The sequence below is a fragment of the Carassius gibelio genome, chromosome B4 (assembly GCF_023724105.1).
Source record: "Carassius gibelio isolate Cgi1373 ecotype wild population from Czech Republic chromosome B4, carGib1.2-hapl.c, whole genome shotgun sequence".
Taxonomy (NCBI): Eukaryota; Metazoa; Chordata; class Actinopteri; order Cypriniformes; family Cyprinidae; genus Carassius; species Carassius gibelio.
In genome coordinates this window covers 424-18,130 of record NC_068399.1, presented here as the reverse complement: position 1 = coordinate 18,130, position 17,707 = coordinate 424, and the positions used below count along the sequence as shown (strand labels likewise).

Genomic DNA, 17,707 nt, shown 5'->3' with positions numbered 1-17,707 from the left:
ATTCCTGCAGGAAACTAATCCATCAATAAGCCTTCAAAGCAAAAAGATGCGTTGAACCAGGACTCTGATCAATATTTATGGAGCATACATGAATAAAACTGAGCTTCTTCAAAAGGTGGCTAAGAGAAACCTGCAGAAAGACAGAAAGGCCCTTTTTCTCTTCCTCGCCATGGATGCTAAAACCCAGTGAATTCGGAGTAGTCTTAGCCTGAGCTAGAACAGAGAGCGGCTCCCTGGGTGGACTGGGAAGGGTGCCTGAAATTTCTAAAAATAAGATTGAGAAGGAAGAAGACAGAAAACAGAGGCCTGTTAGTCCCTAATCAGTCTCCCAACCTTAGGAACAAGTACATAGATGGCTAGATAGATAGGCCTGTTCCCTAATGCTCCAGCACCACAGGAGTGGAGATTTATGTACATGTATTATGATGTAGTGATTGTTGATGGAAAGCATTCGAGTGAGTCACAGTAAGCCCTGTTTGCTGGCTCTGCTCGATACATTACACACCATGAAATCAAAAGTGATGCTTTGTTGCTTTTAGTACAAGTCTCTTAGCTTTAAAGCCTTCTATCATATATGCTAAAGCACTCCAAAACATATGTAGGCATTAAGCATATGTACATAAAGTTTGTGCTCTTTCTCTTTCAGGAAAATTAAACAAATCATCATCATCTTCTTTTCAGGTATGTAAACACGATTATCTCCAATGAAATGGTATCTTGAGAGAAAATGTCTTCTTAATACTTCCTCCCTGTGACTAGAAATACCAAATAAAAAATTGTTATGCAGGTTGAAAGTCCATCCCAATAACAGTCCACAAGATAAGTGGTCTAAATGTATTCAAATGGTTGTGGAAGGTGAAGGACCATAAAATGTTCTTCCAATCAAGTTCCTCAATCTGAGGGCTATGATTACGCTACTACAGAGCGAGCGAGAATGGAAGGCGTTATTATTGTAAAATTATGTGCTTTATACTGTAATGTTGTCTCACCGTTGAATAAGACATAAGGTAATCTGAACCTCCCACCAACCCAACTCATCATGTCACAGTCATGAGTTTTGAAGGGGGCATGGCTTTGGAGAGTGATTTGGAGGGAGGGTGAGATCTTATGGTACGTATCATCAAGTATTGTCGAATAGATCGTATTTATGAGCTAAATGTGCATGAACACCATTACAAAGCCGTAATCACCAGTTGGGAGTGCTGGATTTTCTTTAAAGGAGTCTTGTGATGCTTTTTTAAAGATCATTATTTTGTGTATTTGGTGTAACATAATATTGTTGACAAAACACATAATTTTTCAAATAGTGTACATTACTGTAGGTCCTCTATGCCCAGCCTCTCTCAAATGCGTTTTTTTCCGACAAGCGCAGTCTGCTCTGATTGGCCGACTGACCCAGTGCATTGTGATTGGCTGAACACCGCAAGCACTCGTCAGAAATGTAACGCCCCTTTCCATTATCGCGAGCTTCAACTTTGAAAATAAATGTAAAGACAGTTAATAATGTCCTTAGTTTTAGCATCAGTTCAAGCCTGAAAGAGGAACAGAGTGGTGTGACAGACACAGTGATGAATCTCGTGTGTGTTTGCAGTAACAAGCCACGGATGGTTAAGACAGCTGACTCCACTGTGTGACAGTCTCTCTCTCTCCTTCTCTCTCTCACACACACACACACAAAACTCTGCATTTGAACAGTCAAAAGCCAATACCTAATCTAATAACAAAACATACTTACAGTAGCAAATTCAGAAGCACCAGATTGTTGTAGCAAAGTCAGAATTACCTCCACTGGCTCACAAAACGGTCGTCCATAAAATGCGTTGCTGTTCTGTTGTAAGTAATCTTAAAGATTGCTAAATGCATCTACTTTTGGAAGGACAAATAAAGTGCTTTTTCTTTCTCCTAGATACACACAGCATCTCCCTGACATGACTGCTTCAACACTAACTGTTACTGAAACCAGCCTTCTTTGTTTGCATGAACATTTGGGCTGCATTATGCAAATATTTCCACATAGCGAAGTTTGTGGGGGCGTGTTTGAATAAGGCATTTAAGGGGGGGCGTGGCAGTCTTCACTTTGATAAAGAATAACTTTTTGGATTTGAGACTTAAGTCTTTGCAACTAAACAGATCTTCTTTATGCACCAAGAGCTTGTAACACTCCAAAGAGAAAGTACAAATTTCAATCGCATCATATGGACCACTTTAAGCATGCAATGATATTCCACAATACTTATAGGTATATTCGTTCTTTCTATTTTCGCTCTCGTAAAACCAGTCTCGTGTCTCGTCTCGTGGGATAAGTGTCTCATCACAAACCTACAAATTAGGCATTTGTTGCATCTAGTGGGAACATAATTACTGATTATAATGACTTAAACTGTATTTTTACACATTGCGTTGTTTATTGCGCTGCAAAACCATGTCTGCATTTGTGATCTGAGAAACAACAAACAACAAGCTCAACTTTACACTGCTCAAAACTCGCGTTTGAATCATCAGTGGCAAATTCTTTAAATATGAAAACGTACTTACAGACTGTGAGTCAGAAGCACCAGACTGTCCTTGCTAAGTTGAAACTGCCCCACTTTATAGAAACAGACACCAGCATTGTAGGCTACTCTCACAGAAATCAGTCCTCGTCCTCCGTAAAATGCAACGCACACATCTGAATAATCGGGTTGAACTGTTCTGGAACAGTGTTGTAAATACAACTTAACCACTGATTTCTAGTTGTGTCCTCTTTTGGAAGACCAAACAAAGTAGCCTCACTTTTACAATGAAACACACAGCATATCCACAACATGGCAGCAGCAGCAACAGACAGAATAAAAGTTACGACTTCTTTCTTTGTGTGAACATTTGGTTGTTGTGCAAATCTTCCCACATCGTGACGTAGACATGTGAGGGCTTGTTTAATGAGCCGTTTTAGGTAGAAGCAGTTGACTCTTAACTTAAAAAAAATATCATAATATGACCCACGAAAGTGACTTGAATGCACCTGACTACGTAAACACAACTTAATCTCATAAGACCGAATGTCTCAGGAGGACATTATGCTTTTAAATGCATTATGCTTTTAAAGCTAACTGCTAGCCTCCGAATCACCTACCCTACCTTTAATTTTGTGCGCAAGTTTTGTAACTTCTGCTAGTCTAATATACTGACATGTCAAAAGTCAAAACTACTACACTACGCATGAATGAACTTCATAAATATACTGAAGGAGTGAGTCATGCTATCAACATATTTGTGGTAGGATTCAAAAGATTACAGTAACACTCACTCCAAGTTGGACTGCATTTTTATCAACTGTTTTTCAATGCTCAATGGCTGTTGGATGCAACAATATAAGGTCGCTAGCAAAACACTGTGATGTAAAAACAAAATCATGCAAGAGCAAACGTCAAAAACTGCAGCAACCAGCGTAAACAGCTGGGCCAACTTCAGACAGGTCAACAAAAACAAACCTTCAGGGAGGACAACTTTATTTTCATATGCTCTCAGCGCTATTGATCTAATAAGAGTCATGTCTGTGCAGAAGACTGTCTCCGGGGAAGTGTTAGCTGCAGGATCTGATCCAGCCCTTGCTTATGCACAGGCGAAGAGGGAATTTTGGGGAATTTTTGACAAATTTTGAGTTAAAATCTGAAGAATAACGGCATGTTCAAACTAGATTATATATTCAATGTATACAATTAATAATACGAATACAAACTGTGCAAGATATACAATCTACAATTCCACTTTTCTGCAACAATGCCAACCTGAATTTTGTAAGTTTGCATTCTTTTAATTCCGAGGTCATATTGTGATTTATAATCTTTATATTGATTACACATCTTCACATATGAATTTATAGGTCTGAGCTCACCAAACTTTAATGCTGCTAAATGCACAACTTCTTGTGTTTCAAGAGCAAGTCTGCAGATTTGAGCTGACAGATTATTGTGAATACACTACTAACCCATTAAATGACAATTATGGATTTATAGGGTTAAACATGTTCAAATGTTTTAAACTGGTTTTATTAATAGCTGAAGGCATTATCCAATTATCCAAAATATTTAATAAAGACGTAAGGAGCCAGAGATTCATAGGACTTTATGCATGGCATGCGTTCCCTTTTTGTGGAAATGTGTGGTGCATCAGCAGATACAGACAGCATGACCAGAGGCATACTCCACATGACTAAACAAGACCAAGAGTTTCCATGATGTACGTCTTGCTGGCTGTTTAACAGAAGTGGAATCAAATGGACACTGAGTGACAGAGAGGGGGTGGGGACAGCGAGGAGTATCACTTATTTTGGCAGCTGGAAGAGAAATCACAAGCTCTGTTCCAAACCTAGTCAGCTGTTTTGAGGCCTAGGCCTATACATAAGCTGAATCATTAATGAAACGTCCTTTTTTGGGGCAGTCTTTGTATCAGCAGTGAGCCTATGATGCCTACTTAGACAGCTAACAAGGTTTCGGAACACATCCGTGTTATAGAGTATAACATTTGGGTTTCTTAAGTTATTTATTTTCTCCACAGGTTCCATAAGTCCATAGATTTTTAATGCTAAACCTTTACAGACAGACTAGTTGTGAGCTAGGATATTGTTAATTAATAGTATGCTTCTGCCGAGGCTGTCTGTTTGCAGTATTTCAGCATCATTTTAAAACATTTGTGTTTAAAAAGGGAACTTGTGGTGAAAACTACATTACCCATGATGCTGTACAGAAAATTCCACCAATCAGAGAGCTGGGGGCGAGCAAATCATAATTTTCCCTACATGATACCCAAGTATTTGTATGCATATAGTCTGCATTAAACTCAAAATATACAGTTTCTGTATATATTCAAAGATATAATCAACTTCAAACATAATAGTTTAAAATTTTCCCATTGTTTTTTAATCGCAATGCTTCATAAGATTGTAGTTATTTCCCTCATTAAAGCCATTGAGTATCGTATCTTCATCTTAATGTCCTTTTTTTATTTTTTTATTTCTTTAAATAAAAGTTTGTAATGTTGTGATTCACCTCGTAGCTGGTTAGTTTTGCTCATTGCACATAACGCATTAACAAAGGCTTTTTAAATATCCCTGTGGGAAAAATTAATGGAGAAAAAAAATACTTCCGTAACCAGTGGTGCTAAAGAGTGGGTGGGCACTAACGCACTGTATGGTGCTAGTCTGTGTGCGTCACTGGGAACAAATGAGGGAATCTGGGGCCTGGGGCTCCACGTAATGCCATTTTATGTTACTTCTGCCATTCAAAATGACCACAGGAAAGATACAAGGGAAGCTTTTCTAAGAATTACTGTCGAGCCACATTTAAGGTACCAGTAGGGGCTGAATTATGCATCTGCGTGAGACTGAGGGAAAGAGATTGCAGCCAGGGTCTCTGATTCACCTCTCTCTCAGACATGAGGAGTTATGAGTCTTCAGACTGGCCCCTGAGGTTGTTATGGACGTCTATAAGGGAACAACAGTGTAACAGCTCAATTACATGCCAAAAAAACACAGCCCTACAATAACCCAAAACATGTTGAAAGCCAAGCTCAAGGTTATCTTATTTTGTGTGTGCATGTCAGTATTTTATTTATTTATTTATTTATTTTTTGCATAACATTCACAACACTGCATTTAGGTGAATAAATTAGAACCAAAAATTATTCAGAGACAGCATTCTGGTATTTCTATTGCATACTAAAAACTGTCACAAACAGCCTATTTCCAAATACATACTGTGTTTAGCTTCTGTTTAGAAACTTTTAAACAGACAAGGATGCCAAAGTACTGAGTTAGCATCAAATTAAAATGAAATATTCTTGATATGACACCAAAAAGTTTTTATAGGCGCACATCTCCCTTATTTAACGCTTCTGCGACGCAAGAACGCCGCAGTCGTGCAAACCTAACATTTACGCAGCATTGATTAATTAGCAACGGTCCCTTTAAGAGCGTGAACGCGCATGGTATCTTTTCCATTGCGACTGTCTGCAACAACTTCAATAGCTTTTTCCTTGCAGAAATGCAGCACATTTGCAGTCTCGAACCACTCCCGGTCCTCATAAAATAACTTAAAATGATAGATAGAAATGGCTTACGCTCGTAATGTATCGTCGTGATGGGGACAGAGCCGCAGAGGGAAGTGTCTCTCCTCCAGACGAGGCTGTCAAGAGCGTCTAGACTGACTGTCTCACTCTCATGGACAAAACTCAGCAGAGCACAAACTCCCGTTGTGTTCCAGTCAGTCCAGCCCTCTGTCTCGCTCTGTGAGTGATTTACAACACACTGCAGCGACACCTGCAGGACAGGAGTACAAACGAGCGATAGATAGATAGATAGATAGATAGATAGATAGATAGATAGATAGATAGATAGATAGATAGATAGATAGATAGATAGATAGATAGATAGATATAAAACAACATAGATAGATAGATAGATAGATAGATAGATAGATAGATAGATAGATAGATAGATAGATATAAAACAACATAGATAGATAGATAGATAGATAGATAGATAGATAGATAGATAGATAGATAGAGAACCACATAGATAGATAGATAGATAGATAGATAGATAGATAGATAGATAGATAGATAGATAGATAGATAGATAGACAAATAGACAGATAGATAGATATAAAACAACATAGATAGATAGATAGATAGATAGATAGATAGATAGATAGATAGATATAAAACAACATAGATAGATAGATAGATAGATAGATAGATAGATAGATAGATAGATAGATAGATAGATAGATAGATAGGGAACAACATAGATAGATAGATAGATAGATAGATAGATAGATAGATAGATAGATAGATAGATAGATAGATAGATAGATAGGGAACAACATAGATAGATAGATAGATAGATAGATAGATAGATAGATAGATAGATAGATAGATAGGGAACAACATAGATAGATAGATAGATAGATAGATAGATAGATAGATAGATAGATAGATGTAAAACAACATAGATAGATAGATAGATAGATAGATAGATAGATAGATAGATAGATAGATAGATAGATAGATAGATAGATATAAAACAACATAGATAGATAGATAGATAGATAGATAGATAGATAGATAGATAGATAGATATAAAACAACATAGATAGATAGATAGATAGATAGATAGATAGATAGATAGATAGATAGATAGAGAACCACATAGATAGATAGATAGATAGATAGATAGATAGATAGATAGATAGATAGATAGATAGATAGATAGACAAATAGACAGATAGATAGATATAAAAACAACATAGATAGATAGATAGATAGATAGATAGATAGATAGATAGATAGATATAAAACAACATAGATAGATAGATAGATAGATAGATAGATAGATAGATAGATAGATAGATAGATAGATAGATAGATAGATAGATAGATAGATAGATATAAAACAACATAGATAGATAGATAGATAGATAGATAGATAGATAGATAGATAGATAGATAGATAGATAGATAGATAGATAGATAGATAGATAGATAGATAGATAGATAGGGAACAACATAGATAGATAGATAGATAGATAGATAGATAGATAGATAGATAGATAGATAGATAGATAGATAGATAGATAGATAGGGAACAACATAGATAGATAGATAGATAGATAGATAGATAGATAGATAGATAGATAGATAGATAGATAGATGTACTGTAAAACAACATAGATAGATAGATAGATAGATAGATAGATAGATAGATAGATAGATAGATAGATAGATAGATAGATAGATAGAAAACAACATAGATAGATAGATAGATAGATAGATAGATAGATAGATAGAAAACAACATAGATAGATAGATAGATAGATAGATAGAAAACAACATAGATAGATAGATAGATAGATAGATAGATAGATAGATAGATAGATAGATAGATAGATAGATAGAAAACAACATAGATAGATAGATAGATAGATAGATAGATAGATAGATAGATAGATAGAAAACAACATAGATAGATAGATAGATAGATAGATAGATAGATAGATAGATAGATAGATAGATAGAAAACAACATAGATAGATAGATAGATAGATAGATAGATAGATAGATAGATAGATAGAAAACAACATAGATAGATAGATAGAAAACAACATAGATAGATAGATAGATAGATAGATAGATAGATAGATAGATAGATAGATAGATAGAAAACAACATAGATAGATAGATAGATAGATAGATAGATAGATAGATAGATAGAAAACAACATAGATAGATAGATAGAAAACAACATAGATAGATAGATAGATAGATAGATAGATAGATAGATAGATAGATAGATAGATAGATAGATAGATAGACAACTGATTTTGAATACAGAATTTCAATTTCTTCAAGTACAATAATTTGTTTTCATGAAAAAGATAAAATATAAACTTGTATATTTACTGTGTGTGTGTGTGTGTGTGTGTGTGTGTGATGTGTGTACTTGTTTTTCTATTCTGGTGGGGACTTAAACCTGAATACACACAGACTCATGGGGACTTGTGTCACGGTGGGGGACCTATATTGAGGTCCCCACGGGTAAACAAGCTAATAAATTACAAAGAATGAAGTTTCTTGAAAATCTAAAAATGCAGAAAGTTTCCTGTGAGGGTTAGGTTTAGGGGTAGGGTTGGTGTAGGGCGATAGAAAATACGGTCTGTACAGTATAAAAACCATTACGCCTATGGAGAGTCCCCACAAAGATAGCTGACCAGACATGTGTGTGTGTGTGGAGCATAGACTGTATAAAAACAGTGTGGAGTGATAAGTGCAGTAGAAAGGGGCGGGGCCAGCAGAGAGGGCGGTGCTAATGTGAGAGGAGGAATTGTGTCATTTCACCCTCTTAAAAGACTCATTTACCGAAGAGCCTGAACCCTCTGGCAAGGATTTAACAAGTGTGTTTGCCATTACTGTGTTTCTGTGGAGAGAGTCCACGCCAGCCCAGTGCAGACATGGCCACAGGGTTGGCAGGTGTGTAATTAGGCCACGATACTGTATGTTCTCTTGATTAACACGCTCTCATCAGCCCCAGGCCCAGAGCCCTGACCACGTACATCTGCCACAGACACAGAGGAGAAAACATCCCACAACTACCATGACTCAGTGTGTTTGATCGGATCAGGGCTGTGTGTGTATACATACTTACACTATATACTGCATTTTTGATTGTACAATTACACATTGAAAGACAAAATAATTCATCTTTTTAAATCTTGTAATATAGCAAAATGAAAGGTACACATTTTTTCCAGATTTTTTTTTTTTCATTTTGTTATTGATATTACTTTATTTTAATTCGAATGTGAAAAACATTGTGTAAAAAGTTTCAGATTATGAAACAATGTACCAAGTATACCAGATAAATCTCAGCCTGTCAAGTAAAGGCCCAGTCATTTTGACATCAAAATCATAATTTTCATAAAGTAAGGATAACTTAATTTAACAATAAAATAAATGCAAAAAATTAAATAAAATAAAAATAAATATAATGCTACTTATAAAATTACTTATGCATCACAGTATCTGTTACATTACATTTAATTAATGTATAATTAACTGCAAACATTTCATAACAGTATTTTTTACTGTTACAATCTCAGAAATATTACAGTACAACAGAAAACATCTTTGTTTTCTTTATATATAATTCAGATAAAATTTTGTCTAGTTTTTTTTATTAGGGTAAATTATGATCTGGACATAACAAAGGTGATTTGATGATGTTTGATAATGATAATTAAATAACCCAAAAACAGCGATCACATCTGATGACACAGATTATTCACAGTAAATGTGAAGAAGCATATAAAGGCAGGTAAGTGTGAGGTTCTCAGTCATGTTCGGCGGGTTGAATGCTGCTGGCTGCGTTTCGATGACGGGGCTGAGGAGCGTGGGACGGATCAGGCTCATACACTGTCTCGATGAGAGAGGGGGGAGGCAGGAGGTGGGCCAGGCGAGATCCCGTTCGGGGGGAGTCCAAATGAGGGAAGAAGTACCTGGAGGAACAGAATGAGGGCAAAGCCAAACAAACAGCACAAACGAGACACACCACCAACACAGAGACATGGACAGTGAGGAAAAACTAAGAAACAAAGAAAGGTCGAACACAAGGTAACATTGCCAGGAGAAGAGCTCACCCTAAAATGAAAATCCTCTCATTAATTACTCACCCTCGTGTCGTTCCAAACCCGTAAGACTTCGAAACACAAATTAAGTTATTTCTGATGAAATCCAAGAGCTCTCTGACCCTCCATAGACAGCAAGGATATCACCACGATCAAGGCCCAGAAAGATAGTGAGGACATCGTTAAAATAGTTTGATAATGGCAGAGGATGGTGACACAGAAGAGACTAATTGTTATCATTATTTTTGTTTTCTTTGAGCACAAAATTATTCTCATAGCTTCATAAAATTACGGTTGAACCCCTGATGTCACATGGATTACTTCTTCGATATTCTCACTACATTACTGGATCTGGGAACATTTCAGTTTCAGCTGTCTGTGCAGGGTCAGAAAGCTTGGATTTAATAAAAACTGGAGATGAACAAAGGTCTTACGGGTTTGGAACGAAATGAGAGCGAGTAATTAATGACAGCGTTTTCATTTCTGGGTGAACTGTCCCTTTAAAGGAATGCTTCAGTTTCAATGCAATGAAATGTAAATCAACAGCATGAGGAACAATGTCAAGAATCACAAAAGATCATTTCAGCTCATTCCTCAGTTTGTAAAAAACACTCTTGTTTATATCATGCTTTTACAATAAAAGCCTAATTTATGGCTTAATTTTCATTTTTGGTTGAACTAACCCTTTAAAATAAGGTGTGACCCAAAATATGAAGCAACTTTAAACTTAAATTAATTTATGATTATCAAGCTTGGGAGCTCAAACTGAAATTTATATGAGTGGATTAATTTGTTCGTTCTAGAATTTATATAATGTCATTACAAATGTGGGATATCATTATCATAATAATTTAGATTAGGATAACACATATTCACAATCAACTAATTGTTTTCCCTCAAGAAACTCATAATTTGCTGCTTCCTGATAGAAAGTAAAGTAGTTGTTCGTAAAGGTTATATTTAGGTTTTGGATCAGGTTAAGAGATTATAAGGCACAATATGTGCTTTATAAATAATAATATATATCCTGTATGCTAATCATATGCATGCTAATAAGCAACTCGTTACTATTGAATTGAGTTCCCTAATCTAAAGTGTGAGCCATAATATCCACCAAAATTTGTAGCCTGCAAACTAGATTTCTGTGACTTTTAAATGTTTTTTAAGTTTTTTATTACACAGAAAATAAAGAAAAATAAATTTTGTCATTACACAATTAGTCTGTCCTTTAAAATTCACAGGGGTTATGATCTGAGTGGGACTGAATAAGGATTTCTTTTTTTTAAATGTCTTTTCAGACCAACTCTCTTGCAAGGTCTCCTTCAGTGAGGACAAACATAATTCAGACAAACCTCAGCGAGGTCATTACATAACTCAGAACTGAAAAACAAACTTTATTTTACACATTCATTTCAAAAACGGTTTAAATGTTCTCCTTTTGAATTCCCATTTCAAGTGGCTCCGCTATAAAGAACATGCTGAGTTCCTGTCATGAAGGAGAACGAGCATCTCAGAATCTGCAGCATTTGATTTATGCTCCATTATTCATGCGCCAAACTCCTGAATTTTGACACAAACCTTTGGTGACTTGTTTTTATTAACAGAGACCGATATTGTTTAGCATGTCTGATGTTTCACACTTGTCTACAAGAATTTTGTCTCATCTAATACACGGGTCTCCTACATCATAAAAGAGTTACTGAAATCTGGTAATCCAGTTAGTGTGAGGAATCAAATGTAATGTGTTAGTAATTCCAGAGACGAGCAGAACTGAGCTGAATGAAGGTGTCTCCCTCTACTGTCCACTCCACACATTACATGCTAGCAACTTCAAACCAACAGCACAAATGTGTGTTAAAGGAAACCAAATTAACCCACCTTCAAGATGTTCCAAATGCAAATAAATGAGGATTTTAAATATCTCTTCTTTTATGCTTCAAAGGTTCTAGAACGTTTTTTTTTTTCCGGCCAGTAAATTCAATGGTTTTGATTTTGGGTGAACTGCTCCTTTAAATGCAACTTCGACAGTTGTTTTTTTTACATGGACAATAACAAATGTTGACAAATGCAGAAAATAATGTTTGAAACTCGTGAAAAACTACCTAAATGTATTAAAATAAATAAATAATACTGTATCGCATTACAACAATTAATAAGTGTGTCAGTATTAATGAATCAAGTTTAGTGTATATTTTGTTCAAAAATACAACAACAACAAAAATGCTTATTGTTAGGCAAGCATCACTGAACACAACACACACAGAGGCACAGGTCCTGTAACAGCCACACAACGGATCGTGCCGACAGCACAAGCTTCTGTCGATTAGAAACTAGAGGAGTGCAGGGGAGGGTCAATGAGGTCTCGGTCCAATCCTGTGCATGTGCATGCAGCAAACAGCCAATCAGCATCTCATGCCATTAGCCTGGCATCAGCTGAGCTTTTTTTCTGTTAAAAATAAGACGTAATTATGTATAAACCACAAACCTGAAAAGTCAAATGCAGACAAATGCAACAAAGTAGAAAATAAAACTGCCTCCGACAGTTCCCCCAAAAATTATAAAAAAAATTTTTTATATCAAGCAGTAGTTTTAGAACATTTTTCTTACAATTCTTAAGGTTATTCCATACCTATAAATTTGTGATTAATATTCTATCCAATATTGTAATTATTTAATATATGTAAACTGTTTAGTTTTTGAATTTCAAGCAAGAACATTTACATTTTAGATTAGAGAACACAAATTCACTATTAACTAAAAGTTATGCATTAATACTTGCTTTATAAGAACTAAAAACAGCCAATATGCATGCTAACAAATAGTGACCCCTAATCTAAAGGGTTACCTCAAAAACAACTATATTGAAGGTCTGCATTGAAATCCTACTGGGAAGCTCATATTTAAGACTTGGGAAGTTGTGATGAGGAGATCAGTTGCATAAAAATAAAAAAAATTAACTACAAAATGATAAATTAAAATGTGCATTAGTTTTGTTAATGTTTTTATTCAGTTTATAAAGGTGCTGTAAACTGAGTCATTCTATATTCAATCAAAATTGTGTACTCTCATATTTTATACATGCAACTAATTTTTTGCATATTTTAAAAACGTGTAAACAACAGACAATGCATCCACAACGTGTCATGTTTTCTCACTAATCCACCACAAAAACAAAAAAACTTAGGCTCAATTAAAATCTAGCGTTTCCCACTCAAAACTACAACTTCGAGGGTGCGGTTCATGTGTGCACAGCTCATAAATGTAATCTTTCCCAAATGACTTGAATGCTCCATTACTGCTCACCCCTACATCACATCACCATCACGTACCTGCCAGCAGAAGCAGCTCCAACAACCATCTGAGCGGCTCCAGGGACGCCCACCGCGTTCAGAGCCACAGCGTGTCCAGAAGAGCCGTTCACTGGGCTGCCGTCTCCTCTCAGGATCCCCGTGCACTTCCAGTTGTCCATGTAATTAGCTGCACACGAGACGAAACAGCATTCACTGCACCATTTACACATGAAGCACATCAGGCTGGGATATTCTTAGTTTGCATTACATGCAGTCTTAGCTGTGAGCAGAAATAAAGTTTATATTTATTAAAGATAAACCTTTTTTCTTTTTAATACTATATTAACAACTTAAAGAAATGTAAAATAATTACAAACAATTTTAAAGATAGTTGGACTTTGCAGTGAACATCTGTATAGTTGATGCTAAAGAGCCATCATTGTGAATGGTTGTGCACCCAGCAGGAAGCAGACGGAGCTGACGGCTGACCTTTCCAGAGGCGCACACAGCCGTCGTCTCCGGAGGAGGCCAGCAGAGTGCTGGTGATGTTCCAGCTCACGCGCCACACCTGAGAGTTATGACTGTCAAACTGAGCCATCACCTGCACCTCAAACTTAGTGGCACCAGAGCTGTTGGCGCTCTCTCTCCTGTCAGAAACACACAACACAAATCAACTACACCAGAAACACTCCTACAGTCCTTACCTCTCTGGTACTCCCCTCATTTGGGAGTCACACTTATAAGCTACACACTTCACAAGTGTGTAAACACTTTAAGTTGTTTACACACTTGCTGTAGGTAATAACCGGAAAACTGTTTTAGAAATAGCATGCAGGGACTGAACATAATAGACCAATCGTGGCATGGGAAGGGATCAAATACGACTGCATAAATTGTACGTGGACTGCAGAGAGAGCATCAATAGGAAAACATCCATTTTAGACCATTTTTAAATCCCAGCCAGGACATGTTCACATTAGTCTTAATCAATGTGATGGTAAATGTTTCAAAAATTGTCAAATGTTTTATTTCAGCGTTTACGTATGTTTGGGTGAAATAACCGGTTTAATGCAACGTTTCCACCGAAATTACACAGAACAATTGTACCAGGAACTTTTTTCCCCCCCAGACCTGTTGCTTTCTGTGTTTCCACCACGGTGTAAAGTACCGGGAAGATTAGGCAAATAGACTGGTGACGTAGGTCTGCGCGCGTTTCTCAATACTACAGTACGCTGATTTTGGTCGTGCCTTGGTAGTTCAGATTTTGTGCATTCGCCTCGGGAGTGTGATGTCTGCGACGACGCGAATCCAGTAAATCTGCAAACAGCAGCGTACTTCATAACTTCAGTCAGCTCAACTTGGCTGCTGCAATTTTCCTCTCTGTAGATTTACAATAAAACGAATTATGATATCAAATGCCTCTGCCTCATTTCGTTTTCATTTAAACATAATAACAGCTGCAGAAATGTAGTTAGTTCATTGATGTGTATATATACAGCCATTACAATGAAACGAAATATTATATCAATTAGCCTTTTTTATTTTCATTTTAATATATAGATCAATTGCATACAGACCAAAGATAACTTGATAGATTTACCCAAAACAAATTATATTTAATGTTTAACCACTAAAGAGACATCAGAGCCAGTTCCTTCGGTGGAAACGGGCTTAAGTTTAAAAAATGATATGTCATAAATGTTTTATTTCAGCGTTTACGTATATTTGCCTCACTTACCACCGAGTGTGATATCCTACTAACCTCATAGGTATGAGTTTGAATATGCGGACGTCTTTGGTGGCTATAGCCAGCACATGGAAGGATCTCCCCAGATTAGGAGCAAAGGCGATGTCATGAACCGGGTCAGTCACAGTCATCAACGTCTCTGCTTTGGCATACTTCCTGTAGGACAACATAAACCCTTTAGAAAAGCTTAGAACCGATAACAAATAACACGGGAGCTGATGCAGTACCTGGTATTTTCGTTATACTCGTAGATCTGCACTTTGCCGCTGTACGTGACGTTGCTGTCATCACTGCCCACGGCGATCATTGGAGGATGGGCTCGAGAACTAAAGGGCAGAACAAACGAGGAGTTTCAGGAGTGCGTCTCTCATGCTGATATGTGACGGTGTAGAGGGCGCTCAGACCTGGAGGGGTTCCAGGAGATGCAGGAGCAGGACAGCTTGCAGGAGATCTCGTGCTGCAGTGACCACTGGCTGAGGTTCATCACGTCAGGAGCCTCGTAGATGCGCACCACGCCGTCGGCAGAGCAGGTGGTCAGCATCAGGCCCATGTGCTTCGGTGCAAACTTCACATCGGTCACAGACGTCCGGCTGTCCACCAGCGTGGTCCTCTTGATCTGTACAGAGGACACAGAAATCAACAAAACAAGAGCTTTGACACTGCATCAGCTTTGCACATCGATTTGATTGCTTTTTACTTCCTTTCTCAAATTATAATACAATTCTAATGCTGTCAGTAATAGTGATCTTTCATTAGATAATACTGAAATATCTTTTTTGATCTTTTTCAATTTTTGTTAACTGGCAGCGACTATGAATTAAGAGTTTCTTCCTTTAATTTATGAATTAATTCCTTTAATTTAGTTCATGGCCACAAATGAAGAATTGAGTCATATTTGTTCCCACAATTTATTAATTCATTCCCTCAGTGTTAATTTTTTAATTGTCTTAACAACAACAATATTAGGAATAATAATACATTATGAGTACTGTTATACAATCCTAGTCAGAGCTATGAAGCAACAGATTTTCAGTTGAAAAGAAATTATTCTGATTAGGGTAAACGATAAAATAATTTAGATACTGTTCATATTTTATGCCCTTTATGTTGTAGGTATTTTTCCTTGTGATATAAAAATAATTCATACATTAGAACTATTTTTCAAGTTATTGTGTAGAAGTTAGAAATTCATGAGAACAACAGTAACAAAAAAAATGAACAATTTTCCATACCCAGTGACTTTGTCCCCGTTGTTTGTCATTGGATTCTCCGACGATCTCCTCCCAAACAGCTGCGGTGCGGTCGAAGGAGCAGGACGCCAGCACCTGACCGAACTCAGGGTGCGCCCACGTCACCCTCCACACCGATCCACTGTGAGTCTACAACAATGGGTTACACGGACTCATCATTTAGATTCAGTTTTACTTAGGATGGTCACATGCACACAAAATATAAATGACCAAAATGATAGAAATGTAAATGCACCCACATATTGGATTTTGCATTTAAGGTTTAAATACAGATTTACACCCCAAAAACACAAGAGAAATAACTGATACCTTCCAGCTAGCAGTGCAATGCCATTCTCCATCGTCACCTTTGTCCCAGACCTAAAACAGGGTTAAAAAAAAAAAAAGCCAGAATGCTTGTCATTAAAAGACACACAAGCTGCACAGAATGAAACCTTCAAGACGCAAAACCCTATATAAATGACTGAATTTTAAGTAAAGCTTAAAGCAGCTTTATTAGTCGTTAAAGGGTCTCTGTCAACTGTAGTCTCTAGCTGTGTCTCAGACCTAGTAAAGTGTCCTAACAGAGCGGTATTTGTCTCAGGACCTGAGTTCAGTGACGGTTTATGGACACAGTGCATTGAATTTGAACACATGTGCGGTGTTTTCTTGCCTTGACGCTCTGATCGCTGGAGCAGGTCGCCATCCTCCGACCGTGGAAGTCATAAGAAACATCGTGAATCAGATCTTTATGATCCGCTGCGATGCTCTTCGCCACGAACATCTTCTAAACTACTTCTTGATGAAGAAAATATCTCACACAAGTCAGTTAATGAAACGGCAGAGGGTTGTTTGGTCAGACTTCAGCAGAACTCCGGCTTGGACTCGTTGCTCGCTCGCTGCTTTGTTGCAGAGGAAAGCGTTTGAGAGCTGATTACTGCCAACTACTGCATGAGAGGACTTACTGCTGACAAGAAACTACTGCATGAGAGGACTTACTGCTGACAAGAAACTACTGCATGAGAGGACTTACTGCTGACAAGAAACTACTGCATGAGAGGACTTACTGCTGACAAGAAACTACTGCATGAGAGGACTTACTGCTGACAAGAAACTACTGCATGAGAGGACTTACTGCTGACAAGAAACTACTGCATGAGAGGACTTACTGCTGACAAGAAACTACTGCATGAGAGGACTTACTGCTGACAAGAAACTACTGCATGAGAGGACTTACTGCTGACAAGATCACAGAAACTGAGGTGAGAATCAACGTGTCTGCAA

General features: G+C 37.2%; 1 protein-coding gene across 2 annotated transcripts; it reads right to left on the bottom strand.

Annotated features, from left to right (window-relative positions):
- Window positions 1-9,770: 9,770 nt before the first annotated feature.
- On the bottom strand, window positions 9,771-17,398 carry LOC127955892 (nucleoporin SEH1). 2 transcript variants are annotated; one of them, XM_052553502.1, is made up of 9 exons: window positions 17,097-17,398; window positions 16,754-16,804; window positions 16,427-16,573; window positions 15,599-15,810; window positions 15,422-15,520; window positions 15,210-15,350; window positions 13,937-14,094; window positions 13,487-13,634; window positions 9,771-10,028 (listed from the first exon to the last, which is right to left on the bottom strand). In XM_052553502.1, the coding sequence occupies exons 1-9, from the start codon at window positions 17,205-17,207 to the stop codon at window positions 9,863-9,865; spliced, it is 1,233 nt and encodes a 410-aa protein (XP_052409462.1). In that variant the 5' UTR covers window positions 17,208-17,398; the 3' UTR covers window positions 9,771-9,862. The 2 variants fall into 2 exon arrangements, with proteins under 2 accessions (XP_052409462.1, XP_052409461.1); XM_052553501.1 differs by lacking the exon at window positions 9,771-10,028 and adding an exon at window positions 11,532-12,603 and having other exon boundaries at window positions 17,097-17,387.
- Window positions 17,399-17,707: the final 309 nt, after the last annotated feature.

What these genes read in the sequence shown, in the direction of transcription:
- LOC127955892 (XM_052553502.1), bottom strand. Translation starts at nt 17,207, where the DNA reads ATGTTCGTGGCGAAGAGCATCGCAGCGGATCATAAAGATCTGATTCAC. An exon ending in CCAGCGATCAGAGCGTCAAG is followed by an intron (nt 16,805 to 17,096) that starts GCAAGAAAACAC and finishes ACCCTGTTTTAG; the next exon opens with GTCTGGGACAAAGGTGACGA. An exon ending in ATTGCACTGCTAGCTGGAAG is followed by an intron (nt 16,574 to 16,753) that starts GTATCAGTTATT and finishes CCATTGTTGTAG; the next exon opens with ACTCACAGTGGATCGGTGTG.